Source organism: Schistocerca cancellata, chromosome 8 (assembly GCF_023864275.1).
Source record: "Schistocerca cancellata isolate TAMUIC-IGC-003103 chromosome 8, iqSchCanc2.1, whole genome shotgun sequence".
In the NCBI taxonomy this organism is placed as follows: Eukaryota; Metazoa; Arthropoda; class Insecta; order Orthoptera; family Acrididae; genus Schistocerca; species Schistocerca cancellata.
In genome coordinates, this window is record NC_064633.1 from 445,446,738 (window position 1) to 445,461,865 (window position 15,128).

Consider the following 15,128-nt stretch of genomic DNA (forward strand, 5'->3'; position numbering starts at 1 on the left):
CGGGAATCAGTAAAGCCGCGAGTAATGAGTGTAATGGGTAGGGGCACTACGAATATAGTGCGGGACAATAAGTTGCGAGATAAGTTCCGGCAGTCGCACTCTCTTCTGTGTCATCGGTGGCTCAGATGCCAGCACGGTAGCTCAGCGTGTTCGGTCAGTGGGCTAGCGGCCCTCTGTAATAAAAAAACTGAGTTAATGAATGAACAACAAACTAAAACGGGTGTCTTTCGACGTCCGCCCATAGAAGATACATCGAACGAAAACGAACAAAATGAGAAAAACGCCGGCACGGTAGCTCAGCGTGTTCGGTCAGAGGGTTAGCAGCCCTCTGTAATAAAAAAACTGAGTTAATGGATGAACAACAAACTAAAACGGGTGTCTTTCGACGTCCGCCCAGAGAAGATACAACTAACGAAAACGAACAAAATGAGAAAAACGCCGGCACGGTAGCTCAGCGTGTTCGGTCAGTGTGCTAGCGGCCCTCTGTAATAAAAAAACTGAGTTAATGGATGAACAACAAACTAAAACGGGTGTCTTTCGACGTCCGCCCAGAGAAGATACAACAAACGAAAACGAACAAAATGAGAAAAACGCTGGCACGGTAGCTCAGCGTGTTCGGTCAGAGGGTTAGCAGCCCTCTGTAATAAAAAAAAACTGAGCTAATCGATCAACAACGAACTTAAACGGATGTCTTACGACGTCGGCCCCGAGCAGATGCAACGAACAAAAGCGAACAAAATGAGATTTTTTTAAAAAAAAAAAAAAAAAGCAAGATGGATAGAGCGTCTGCCCTGTAAGCAGGAGATCCTGGGTTCCAGTCCCGGTCGGGGCACCCCAATTTTCAACTGTTCCCGTTGATGTATATCAACGCTTGTAAGGATATTCATTTCATAGTATTGATTTTATTGTAATTTCATTATAACTTTATGTTGAAATCAGCAGTCGAGATCGCAGTAGTACTTGTTTATTTACTGGGTTCAGCTTATGTTAAAGCCATCTTCAGAATTTTTTGGTCCCCTATGGCTGTTGCTGGCAGTTGCTCGGTTTTCTCATCATAGCACGATCGTACAAAGCCAAAAAATTCTGAAGCTGGCTTTAACGTAAGCCGAAACCGGTAAATAAACAAATATTATTGCGATCTCGACTGTTGATTTTAACCTAATATAGCACCAGGTCGCTTTACTCCATGGACAATGTTGTCTCAATTTATAATTTATAAATTGGTGTAATGTGTAAACGCATATAGGTAGCACATTGATTTTGGTGCCATTGTGAACAACTTGTAGAGCACTACCAGCACTACAAGTGCGACAGTAAAAATGTTTGCAAGAATATGACTAAAATCGGTATCAAATTGAAAGTTACAAAATAATGAAAAATGTCGTCTTATGTCACTCGTAAATGTGTTTGGAATATTAGAAAACTCAAGTCGGAGAAAAGCCTGCATCGAAAGAAATCTAAGCAGCCTCAAAAGTCCATTGCCAAGCGAATATGAGAGATACGCTAACGTGGAAAAGGAATGGGAAAAAAAGGAGCAAAGCGACTACGTAGCTGTCCCATCGTGCATACAGCTGCCGCCGACAGTCCAAACGTCTACGGATCACACGTGGGCGTCGTTGTACGGCAACGCAGAAGACAGACATAACATGGGCATAGATGGTATCGTGACAGCGCCAGATAAGTATGTGTCGCGACCACCAAATACGGTTGTGTTGTCAACCGAAGCTAAAACGTTGGGAATCAATACATGACGCTTGGTTAGTTCTCATATCACACCGACATTAGAAGACTTTCCCCCCTCCATCCTCAAAGGAGGCTTCAGTTTTAATGCCGACAGCAATTCAGAATGATGCCTACTACAACACTCGGCAATACCAACAACACCAGAAACTTGAGTTCGATGTATGAAAGTTGCTACATGCGATAAACTTCTCATTTTTCTATTCTGAAACCAATATTCTACTCTGTATAACCACTGTATTAAAGAAACTTGAATTACATTACATAGAAATTCATCCAATCCATCTGTCGCATGAATCAGCAAACCATTGTTTAATAGTATTAGTTGAAAAGAGTCTTTGTTGCAATTTTATTTTTTTCTTATTTATCAACTACGCGTTTCACCTTATTTAGGCATCTTCAGGCTGATCTTAATTTGGTATTTCTTAGGACGATCCTTTAGACAGTGTAGCTTAGGGGCATCGTCGCATACATAAGGCCAACATCGCCTTCGTTGACCTCAGTAAATATTTTCTAGATGGACGTGAGTGATTACAAGACCTGCATAAAGCATTCAAGTTCACAGGAGCACATAATAGAATAAGATGGGGCTTAAGTAGTTAGCATAGTTAAGTAGTAGACTCCCTAGTCTAACTATTGGCGTGGTACACCGGTCAGATAACCAGTCCACAACGATGCCACTCAATGCTCGCTCGCAGGCATTTAACTAGCACTCTGTCCATGTTCACACCGCACAATAAGTGTGACGGCCAACACAGTGAACAACGCTTAATTGCGAGCGACTCAATATAGAGTGTCACTCCGACTCGCTAACGACAGAGGTCGTGTTCCCGCTCCAAGAGTGACAACGGAATGGCCCCTTTTTCTGGAAAAGTTGCAAGGGTATATCATTCGCTGTCTTCCCTCATTCCTCTGGCTGTTTGCGTCAGAAATATTCCGCCAATCAGCGTTGCTCTTTTAAACGGGAGAATGACGTTTCGTTTGAGTCGACCAATGCGGAAATCTGTAGCATCTCGGTTAGGCATATACTGTCCTCCTGTGAGAACTCCGTAACTATGCAGTCGGTCCATGAAAAAATGCGTCTCCCACATAATGTAGCGGAAATTGCTTTTAAGTCGAACACGGGGATCTTATTCCTTCGCTCTGGCAAAATCTGTCTTCTTCTTGGCGGTCGCTTCAGCCGAAGTAGGTATGTTGTTGACCCAGCCCTCTGAAGGGTCGGTCTTTGCAGCGGGCTGGTTTCGTCTTTAGAACGAAAATTCCTGTGGCCGTCATGTTGTGTACGCCAGCCTCGACTTTTTTCAACCTCGGTGTGCACTTGCGATTTACTTATTAGATTTACACATTGCTTACATGAATTCATACAAAATTGACTCTACCTTATAGAGTTTGAGTTCGAATGAAGCGTCTTGATGTGCAGAGTATGATTGTGAGGACAGAATATGTAAGAAATGAAGATCAGGAGACCACGCCACCTTACAGTCTATAATAGTTTCTTTGGCGCTTCAGTGTATCTCAATATAAAGAAATGACTGACATTAGCTGCTAGTGGGCACTTATTTAAAGCAAAGGAGAAAGTTGAAAATTTGTGCCGGTTCAGAATTTGAATTCGAGTCTCCTGTGTACTAGGCAGATGCTCTGACCACTGTGCCATCCAGACACAGTGGACATGGCAAATGCACAAATTACCCCAGCACACATCCTGTCGTACCAAAATTCTCAACTTGACAACATGCTACTGAACTAGTGGGCCTTGCCAATTAACCTCATTTCTCATGGCATTTTGCTGATTCCTGTAAGATTTCGAACGTGATCTGCATCCTCACTAAAATGATTAATTTGTCGTCTTCACCTTAATTTCATATGTGGTATCTATTCTTTCAGACATGTCCGAAAGAACAGACACAATTTTGATCCTGTAGCCACTATTACAGAACAGACACCATGTATATAATTAAGATGAGAATGACCAGTTGATCACTTTAACACAGGTGCACAACACACACGAACTCTTACGGGAATCGGCGGAATGGCGCTCGAAAATACGAGGGCTATCCACAAAGTACATTACGTTTTGGAATTAAAAATAAAGTATTGGAATTTTTTTTATTGCATACAGATGAAAGCCACACTTAAATACTACTTTTCTACATAGTTGCCATTTAAATTAAGGCACTTATCGTAGCGATGGACGAGCTTGGATATTCAACCACGTGGTTAATCAGTAACTCGGTAGAAATACGATTTTTGTGGATTTCCTGGAAAGAGGCACTACAATAAACTATCAAAGGTATTGCCAAACTCTGCACAACCTCAGAAGAGCAATACAAAACAAGCGAAGGGAAAGTTGGGCTCAAATATTTTGCTGATTCACGACAACGCCCGGGCCCACACGGCAAATGCCTCTCGTGAAGTTCTCGAATCTTTTAAGTGGGAATTGTTTCCTCATCCGCCGTACAGTCCCGACCTGGCACCGAGCGACTTCCACTTATTCCCAGCAATGAAGAAGTGGTTGGCTATGCAGCGTTTTGATGACGACGCACAGCTTCAAGAAGAGGTAACCACATGGTTGAAGGCGCAGGCGGCCGAAGTTTACGACGAAGGAATTTCCAAGCTCGTCCATCGCTACGATAAGTGCCTTAATTTAAATGGCAACTATGTAGAAAAGTAGTATTTAAGTGTGGCTTTCATCTGTATATAATAAAAAAAATTCCAATACTTTATTTATTTTTAATTCCAAAACGTAATGTACTTTGTGGATAGCCCTCGTAGAATAATCGGCAATGGGCGCTACATCTGTAGTGTGTAGATAAGTTGACAACTTGGGTTTCGTGGGAAGTGTGTTAGCAATATGTCCGGATGGCACTGTGGTCAGTGCGTCTGCCTAGTAAGTTGGAGACACAGGTTCAAAATCTCATCTAGCACAATTTTTCAACTTTCCCCACTGATTATACTCAATGGCAGCTGGCAGATAATGTCAGGGATTTCTTTGTGTCTTGATTCATAATGGCTGTAGGATCAAAAACTTATCTGCTCTTTTGGACATGTCCGAAAGAACTGACAACATATTTATAATTAATGTTCGAATCCTGCCTCGGGCATGGATGTGTGTGATATCCTTAGGTTAGTTAGGTTTAAGCAGTCTAAGTCTAGGAGACTGATGGCCTCAAATGTTAACTCCCATAGTGCTCAGAGCCATTTGAACTATAATTAAGGTGAGGGCACTCAATTGATGACGTCAGTGCAGATGCACATGATGCTCAAACTCTTGCAGGAAACAGCAAAATATCGCGAGTGATGAGGGTAATGGGCCAGAGCCACTACATTTATATTCCTTGGATAAACTGAGAATTTGTGTGTGAGGGGAGCCGTGCCAGGGTAGTCTCTGCAGCTGCGATAACCACATATATCATTATTAAATAACTTGTGTAACGGGTATAAGTGCAGACATTTCCATTGGTGACTGAGGATGGTATAATGAACAAACGTGCATGAATTGTGTTGTATAGGTGCCAGGAGTCAATTTGTGGGATGGAGTTCGATGAATGTTGCACTTGGTCAGTCAATACACTGTTTGTGAATGACGCTGGGGTAGTTATCCGATGATGTTCCATATGTGCTTGATTGGAGACAGATCTGGTGATCCAACAGGCAAAAGGAAACATGTCTACACTCTGTAGAACATGCTGCGTTACAACAGCGATACGTGGTCGAGCTGTATACTGTTGGAAAACACCCCTCTGGATGCTACTGATGAGTGACGGCACAACAGATCGAATCACCAGACTGACGTAAAAATTTGCATTCAGGATGAATGGGATACCGACGAGAGAGCTCCTACAAAATCGCATCCCAGATGTGTAGGTCCAGTGTGTCTAGCACACAGACAGGTTCGTTGCAGGCTCTCAATTGGCCTCCTTCTAACCAACACAACGCCCATCACTGGCACCGAGGAATAACCAGTTTTCACCAGAAAACCCAACAGACTGCCACCCTGCCCTCCGATGACCTCTCGCTTGACAACACTGAAGTCGCCAATGGCGGAGTTCTGGTGTCAGTTACAGGGTGTCTGGCTTGGAGGTGTCCTTGGTGTAACCGATTTGTAACAGTTCGTTGTGTCACTGTGCTGCCAACTGCTGCTCAAACTGCTGCTGCAGATGCAGTTGCGATGCGGCAGAGCCATACGACGAACGCGATGATCTTCCCTCTTGGTAGTGCCACGTGGCGTCCAGAGCGCGGTCTCCTTGCGACTGTATATTCCCAAGACCACTGCTGCCGGCGGTCATGTACGGTGGCTACATTCCTGCCAAGTCTTTCTGCAATATCGCAGGAGCAACATTCAGATTTTCGTAGCGTTATTACAAGACCTCGTTCAAAAACAGTAGGGTGTTTTCGATGGCGTCTTTGTCACTTTAAAGGCATTTTTGGGTAACGCTAACTCATCACGTCCAATCTCGAGAGTAACTAACGCTCGTGACCGTTACAGCGTGTATTCAAAGCAAAGCTTATTTTCATCTTGATAATGGCATTCTTATGTGACTGGATAATCTTTCAGATGTTGAAAGGCGCCTGCCAGCTTTCTTTTATGTCGCACACCTCCTACTTGGTGTTGCGATATTTTTTCTGTCAGTGTAAGTTATATTAAAGTATACAGCCTATTGTCCATCTGAATGCTCCTTAGAGTATCATACTTAAGCAAATTTGCCAAGAATGTTTGGAAATATTTGGAAACACTGTTTCCCCTTTATTTATCACATTTACATTTATATGTCATATTTATTAATAATGTTTACTTTATGTCCATCCGAATACTCAATAGAATATCGTGCAAAAATTTCAAGTAAACCTGTTAAGAACGTTCCGAGATATTTGGTAACAACCTTTCCCCTTTATATACGAGGGCTATTCAGAAAGTAGGGAACGTTTTGGTATTAAAAAAAAAACTAAGTCCAAGAAATACATTTTATTATACAGGATGGTCCATTGATAGTGACTGGGCCAAATATCTCACGAAATAAGCATCAAATGAAAAAACTACAAATAACGAAATTCGTCTAGCTTGAAGGGGGAAACCAGATGGCGCTATGGTTGGCCCGCTAGATGGCGCTGCTATAGGTCAAACGGATATCAACTGCGTTTTTTAAATAGGAACCCCCATTTTTATTACATATTCGTGTAGTACGTAAATAAATATGAATGTTTTTTTGGACCACTCTTTTCGCTTTGTGATAGATGGCGCTGCAATAGTCACAAATGTATAACATTCCGCCAGTGTGGACGGTATTTGCTTCGTGATACATTACCCGTATTAAAATGAACCGTTTACCAATTGTGGAAAAGGGCGATATCGTGTTGATGTATCGCTATTGTGATCAAAATGCCCAACGGGCGTGTGCTATGTATGCTGCTCGGTATCCTGGACGACATCATCCAAGTGTCCGGACCGTTTACGGGTAGTTACGTTATTTAAGGAAACAGAAAGTGTTCCGCTACTTGTGAAACGTCAACCACGACCTAAAACAAATGATGACGCCCAAGTAGGTGTTTTAGCTGCTGTCGCGGCTAATCCGCACATCGCTAGCAGACAAACTTCGCGATAATCGGGAATCTCGAAAACGTCGGTGTTGAGAATGCTACATCAGCATCGATTGCACCCGTACCATATTTCTATGCACCAGGAATTGCATGGCGACGACTTTGAACCTAAACCGGCATAATATGCACTATTGGGCAACGGAAAATCCACGATGGCAGCGTCAATGAAACATCAGCGACCTTGGCGGGTTAATGTATGGTGCGGCATTGTGGGAGGACGGATAATTGGCCCCCATTTTATCGATAGCAATCTAAATGGTGCAATGTATGCTGATTTCCTACGTAATGTTCTACAGATGTTACTACAAGATGTTTCACTGCATGACAGAATGACGATGTACTTCCAACATTATGGATGTCCGGCACATAGCTCGCGTGCGGTTGAAGCGGTACAGAATAGCATATTTCATGACAGGTGGATTGGTCATCGAAGCACGTTCACCGGATCTGTCGTCCCCGGATTTCTTTCTGTGGGGGAAGTTGAAGGATATTTGCTATCGTGATCCACCGACAACGCCTGACAACATGGGTCAGCGCATTGTCAATGCATGTGCGAACATTACAGAAAGCGAACTACTCGCTGTTGAGAGGAATGTCGTTACACGAATTGCCATATGCATTGGGGATGACAGACATCATTTTGAGCGTTTATTGCATTAATGTGGTATTTACAGGTAATCACGCTGTAACAGCATGCGTTCTCAGAAATGATAAGTTCACAAAGGTACATGTATCACATTGGAACAACCGAAACAAAATGTTCAGACGTATTTTAATTTAAAAAACCTATCTGTTACGAACTGTTCGTCTAAAATTGTGAGCCGTATGTGTATGGCTATTACAGCGCCATCTATCACAAAGCGAAAAAGAGGTTCAACTAAAACATTCATATTTCTTTACGTACTACACGAATATGTTATAAAAAATGAGGGTTCCTATTTAAAAAACGCAGTTGATATCCGTTTGACCTATGGCAGCGCCATGTAGCGAGCCAACCATAGCGCCATCTGTTTTCCCCCTTCAAGCTCGACAAGTTTCGTTCTTTGTAGTTTTTTCGTTTGACGCTTATTTCGTGAGATACTTGGCCCGGTCACGATCAATGGACCACCCTGTATACATCTGAAAGAGCGACTACATACTACTTTTCCACATAGTCACCAAACACATCGAGGCACTTATCATGGCGGTGGACAAGCTTTGAAAGACCTTCGTCATAAAATTCTGCCGCCTGAGACATCAGCCACTGAGTCACGCCCGCCAGGAGTTCTGCGTCGTCATTAAAGCGCTGCGTCGCAAGCCAGTTCTTCGTCTTGGGAAACAAGTGGAAGTCGCTTGCTGCAAGATCAGGGCTGTAGGGTAGATGAGGGAAAATTTCCCATTTGAATGAATTAGGAAGTTCTTTAGTGCGGTTGGCCGTGTGAGGTCGAGCATTATCGTGCAAAAACATAATTTTGGACGTCAGCTTTCCTCGGCGTTTGTTTTGAACTGCTCTTCTAAGGCTGTTCAAAGGTTGACAGTATTGGGCAGAATTTATGGTTGCTCCACGTTCGAGAAAATCAACAAGAAGCACACCTTGCCTTTCTCAAAACACTGTCGCCATCAACTTCCTTGCTGACAAGGTTTGCAGACATTTTCTTGTTTTTGTGTGTGTGTGTGGGGGGGGGGGGGGGTCCTTGTGTGCCCGCACTCCATGGACTATCATTTGGTCTCGCAATTGACGTGTTTCACCCAAGTCTCATCAACGGTTACGATTCGATCCAGTAATGCATCAACATGTTTGTAGTAGACCTCCAGAAATGTCAATGTTGCCCCCATTCGCTGTTCTTTATGGTCGTCTGTAAGCATTTTGGGCACCCATCGTGCACAAAATTTGTGGTAGCCTAGATTTTGAGTGACAGTTTCAAACAACAAATTCCGTGAAACTTGTGGAAAAGAAAGCGAAAGCTCCGTTATTGTGAAGCGACGGTTTTCACGAATCGTTTCATCCACTTTAGCGATAAGATCGTAAGTCGCAGTGCTCGGGCGTCCACTCTTCTCCTCATCATGAACGTTGGTTCGGCCATTTTTAAACCGAATGCACCATTTCCGGACGGAACATCCACTCATTGCGTTGTTTCGATACACTTCGCACAGTTCACGATAAATTTCTATAGGTTTTAGGTTTTTTGCTAACAAAAACCGTATCATAGACCGCATCTCACAACAGGCGAGATTTGCGATTGCAGCGCACATTTCAAATTCGAATATCGAAAAACCCAGATGCGCAGACACGTTCCCGCTGTCACGGACGGATGCCGACTGAGCTGCCGAGCACGCAAGTACCAAAATATGCGCGATCGGCACGCGCCTAGCGGCGTCAAGCGGAGACGTTCACTACTTTCTGAATAGCACTCGTATTACGTATTTAGGTATATAAAAACACATACGTATTCGAATGCATTGTTGGGTCAAAATTCATGTTAATCGACCGACTAGTTTTCGAGTTTTCCGAGCACAAACATATTCAGGCTGAATTTTTACATATGAAACATATTAGTTACAGCGCCTGTATTGCTGGCATTAACGAGCATAGTTTTGTCTTGGCGTGTTGCAGGGATGGCCCTCGCGATGCGGCGCAGCTGGTGCGGCTGCTCGCTGAAGGCGGGCTCCATCATCACGGCCTTCCTCTTCACGGTGAGTCCGGCCGACACCCTCAGCTGACCGCTTCCGGTCTCTTTGCCGTTCTGCAGACGCATGACCTACTATGTAAAAGCCAGCGCTGCCGAGTGTGTATGTGTGTATGTGTGTGCGCGTGCGCGCGCGCTAATGCGTATGCAGCCTATAAAGTAATCCTCACACGGGACATTTTCCTCATCGTGAAGTACGCCAAACTTGGTTGTAAGTGTGGTTGGTTCACACTCATCTATACAATCCTCAGTGTGATTTGTGACAGCAACCCCTTGCCGAAGGTGGCTTCCGCCAACTTCCTCTCCCGGATGATGCCCTCGTCCCCTCTATCTACCCCTCCTACCAGATTTAATCCTCCCCTCCCTCCTCCTGTGTTTTTCCTCCAGGGCACCCTCTTTCCCTTCTCTACCTCCTCACTTCCTCCCTCCTCTCTCCATCTCTCCCCCCTCCCAGGCTTCCACCCCCTCATACCCTCTCCCCTCTCCCTCCTATCTTCCCTCCACCTGGCATCCTTCCCTCCCCCTCGCCCCCTACCCTCCCATATTTCCCTGTGGCAACCTCCCCCCCCCCCATTTTTTCCGTGCATCAGCGTGTTTATATTGCGCCATCATTGTGTTAGTGTTTCTCTTCGTCTTAGTGCAACAGTGTTTCTTCGTCAGTGCTCCTACATTCACGTGTTCAACCGTCTGTCTACGTTTGTGCACTGAGCTGAACTTCCCTGTGCCACCAGTGCCTTCCGTGAACTACTTCATTTCTTTTTCATTCGTCTGTCTCCTGTTTTTATCCTATATGTACATCTGTTTTTATGTCTTCATGTTTCTTGTATGTTTTTTTCTGTGGCCGAAGACCGGCGTGGATAGGCCGCTGCCGGCCTACCTTTTGTAAAGGTTTAAAATAACAATAAAGAAAAAAAATGTGACAGCAGCGCCCTCCAGTGGCAGCTGCCAACTACATCTAGCGGACAAACTGCAAAGTTTGTTTACGCGAATGGACCCGCATAAGATACGACGGATGTTCGATAAGTGCTGCGACCTATTTTTCTTCTCCGCCAATTTCGGTTGAGAAAAATGCTGACATTCTGGTGGGACAGTGTGGAATATACCTGCTTCGGCTCCTACAGTTTCACGAACTTCCGAGTTCCAGCGCTATACGTAGCCCTCAAATGGCGTTTGTACGGTGGTGTGTTCCAAGCAGAGAACTGTCATTGAGTTTCCTTTGGTGGAATATCAGAGCATCTCAGATCTTCATAAGCACTTGCAGAATGTCTTCCGAAATATGGCAGTGAACAAAAGCACCGTGAGTCGTTGGGCGAGGCGTCTGCCATCATCGAAATAAGGTCGCAAAAAACCTGTCCTATCTCCGCGTCCTTACCGAAGTAACACACCTTTGACTCCCTCAATGATGGAACGTGCGGACACTCTCATTCGAGGTAATAGACGGATCACAAACACCTCGCGGCATAATTGGATTTCTCTGTTTGTACTGCTGATACACTTGTCCACCAGGTGTGTGCTCGTTGGATTCGTCGCCGCCTAGCAGAAGATCATAAAGGGCAACGAAAGATCATCTGTGCGGAATTGCTTGCGCGTTATGAGCCAGACCGTGACATTTTTTGTCAACCATGATCGCAGGCGATGTAACATCGGTTGAGCACTTCGAACAAAACAGCAATCCATAGCGGAGCCACGCCACTTGTCCTCCAAATAAAAAGTTCGAAGCCGCACCCTCACCCGGTAATGTCATGGCGACGGCTTTCTGGGGCTTCCTCATGGTGCAACGATCAACTCTGAAGTGTATTGTGTTACCCCCAGGAAGCTGAATGAACGACTTCAGCGTGTTCGTCGCCACAAAAATGCGAATAAACTTCTGCATTACAACTCGATCCCTCACATAGTCTGTGCATCCGAGAGGAGCTCACAAAACTTCTTTGGACAGTTCTTCCTCATCCACTCTCCAGTCCGGATCGCGCATCTTCCGACTTCCATTCCTTTGGCCCAAGGAAGGATGCACTCCTTGGGAAGCAGTACGTGGATGATGGGGAGGTCACTGATGCAGCAAGACATCGACTCCGACGTCGACTAGCAGAGTGGTACCACGCGAGCATGATGCAGGTACTTAGCGAAAACCAACAGACTTTACACAAAAGCTTTTTATCATTTTCGAAACTTTTTCTCGTTAACACCCCCCGATTGTCCACCACCCCGTCCCCCAAAACTATTTTCACTGTTCATGCAGTAAAACTACATAAGAAATGGCCTTTTAATTTATTACTTCTCTGCTACTATCTCGATTCGCAACACGTTTTGCAGACAATACCTGCATGTACCGCTGCACATACCTGCAAAATTATGTGACCGTTCGACTCATAGTTCACGGGATACGATGTCATAAACGTTGTGATGCAGGCCCTCACAGTAAGATGGCGGAAGGCCTTCGCATTGAACGGAGATTATTTGAAAAATAAGGTTTTGTGGCCAAAAGAGTGGTGAATAATATGATGTATTGGAATCCTGCATAAAAGCAGTCTGCTTTTAGAAAATAAATGTGTTACATTACATATTGAACGCCCGTGGTAGTTACGTTACCTCTGTTAGTGATCGTCGAAGAGAGTTCTTTATTTACACGCCACTTCATATATTCCAGTTCAAGCTGCCGGGACATTAATAAGAAAGTCAATGAATCTTTCAGAAAGCAAGAAGTAAATAAAAAAATATTAACGCAAAGCGAGATGTGAACTGGCAATCTCCATCCACGCCTGAACAGATAAACTTTAAGTAATGTCTTATAACTTAGTGCAGCAATCAGTTGTCCTTTTTCTTGGATTTTATTAAGCAAATCTAGATTTGGGCTAGTGGCTAGGCTTTCTCAATGCACTATTTTCTATTCTCGATGCATGTAAGTCCCTGTTGTTCGGGCATCAGTCACATTTCTTTGAGTTCAAAATTTCTTCGACCCTTCGTGGTGATATTTCTTGGTTTAGGCAAGACCATGGTGATCTCTGATCACCGGAGCAATTGGTTTAAGGTAATTTAGCTGTCAATTTATTGTCATTGACTTTTTTAATTATAGGGGTAATTAAAAACTTCCGTTTGAGAGATTTGCTGCAGCGTGTATGCAACGTAGCGCGACTCCGATGCGGGTATACAAGCACCGACATACAGTCAGAGATTAGTCTGGCATTCGTGTCTTTCTGAAGTGTGTGTCGTAAGTGCGGAAACGTGAACTATGGTGAGGTTATTACCAAATGACGCTCAAACAGGAACAAGTGCCGTTATCTTTTCCTGGTTGCCGAAAGACAAACATTGGTAGACAACCATCGGAGAATGAAGAACGTGTACTGGGCTGCGTGTGTGTCGAAAACCATCTGCTGCTTGAAGATAACGCACTCTCACTATCACATATCTCGTAACGCAGAAGTTACGCCAAATCGAGAAGAAGACACTCCAGCAGCTACCCTATGGTCCTCACCCTCCATCCCCCATCCCGCATGCGATTATCACGCCTTTGGTCCTTTAAAGAAGGCCTCGAAGGGTCGACGATTCCTGCCGGACGCGGATGGGCAGAACGCAGTTACGAACTTCTTATGAAGCAGGACACTGTGTTTCACCATACGGGCACCAACCTGCTGCATAGATGGGATGATTGCCTCAACGGTCACGGCGATTTTGCCTAATTAGCTCAACGATTCTGGACTGTACAGCCTTCAAATGGAAACTTTTTGATCACCCCTTATAAGAAACTGACCTACTTCGCCTGATTCGTTACTTTTCGGGCAGTCCGAATCTGCGATGGGAATTGTAGATTAAAATTTATTTAATCTCTCTCACTTTATCAGGAGGCTGGGCACTGCCGCAGTCATTGCTTCTTTAAGTGTTGCTGTAGATCATAGAAAAGTTTCTGCTCTAGAACACTAATGCCTGAGAAGAAAGAGAAGAAAAGAGCTAGAGAGAGAGATCAGGTGCACATATAAAAGCTAGAACAGGATCAAAATTAGTAATATTCTGCTCGTTCTGGGCACTGGTTCAAGACTGTGCAATAGGTGCTCATTAAGTTTTTACTGTGACACCAAAAAATGTCAAGCTGTGACCATGAAAATTTGGGACAATACGTTGTGTACTAAACTAAATGGTACACAACAAATACTATGAGGGACCGCCACCACACAGGTGCAACCAATCGCCTGGCGTCTCTCATTTCCGAGAAGCAGCCTCCAGATGGCGCTCACAAATACGGACTACTTTTTGTTTCTGCGCCACATCCATCTGTGCATCGTGCTCGTCCACTGATAGTGTTGACAGCCGCCAAAGGGAGCGCTGTCAGCCATGGATTCCACTGCTATCGCCTTGTACTGTCAAAAATGGAAATCCTTCCACTGACAGGCACAAAACATGATGCACTGCACACACTCAGTTCTAGTCTCACAGTCAAATAGTGCATTTAAGCGTCTGCGGCCAGTTCAGTAAATCTCCTGCAATTATGCTACAGACCATGATTATATGAATTTTTTTGAGAAGACAACATTCGAAGTTAGCACTCACTGTTTACAGAGTAATAGGACGGTTAACCAAGAGTGCCTGCAATATTTACTATCAGTCATGGGGATATATCATAGACTGCCAAGAGAGAGTAAAGTTTTTTATATGTCGTTGTATTAGACACAGGGCATCCTGTGTCATACTTCAAACTGTTACCCAAGTTGTATCATAAGTATTAGTAAATGCTTTGGTTATTTCTTACCGTCTTGCCAAATTTCTATTCCAGTGCCGCCCTTTCAAGCAAGTGTTTAAGTTGGTAGTTATGGCGTCGAGTTTGCTACCTCTAAATAACTGTAGCAGTAAACCACCTTTCTGCTCCCATGGATGTTAGAGCTAAATTGAAAGAAGTATTCAGTTTACAACATTCCCAGCACAGTGTTAGTAGCACTCCTTCTTCAGACCATAAGTGGCCCATCGGGACCATCCGACCGCCGTGTCATCCTCAGTGAGGATGTGGATAGGAGGGGCGTGTGGTCAGCACACCGCACTCCCGGTCGTTATGATGGTTTTCTTTGACCGGAGCCGCTACTATTCGGTCGAGTAGCTCCTCAGTTGGCATCACGAGGCTGAGTGTACCCCGAAAAATGGCAA

General features: G+C 44.3%; 1 protein-coding gene across 2 annotated transcripts in view; it reads left to right on the plus strand.

Annotated features, from left to right (window-relative positions):
• LOC126094872 (uncharacterized) overlaps positions 1-15,128 on the plus strand; it is a 278,191-nt gene that overhangs the window by 12,098 nt on the left and 250,965 nt on the right. For both annotated transcript variants that reach the window (XM_049909502.1, XM_049909503.1), the window contains exon 2: positions 9,929-10,008. In XM_049909502.1, coding sequence (XP_049765459.1) covers positions 9,929-10,008 — 80 coding nt within the window. The remainder of the gene's footprint in view (positions 1-9,928; positions 10,009-15,128) is intronic.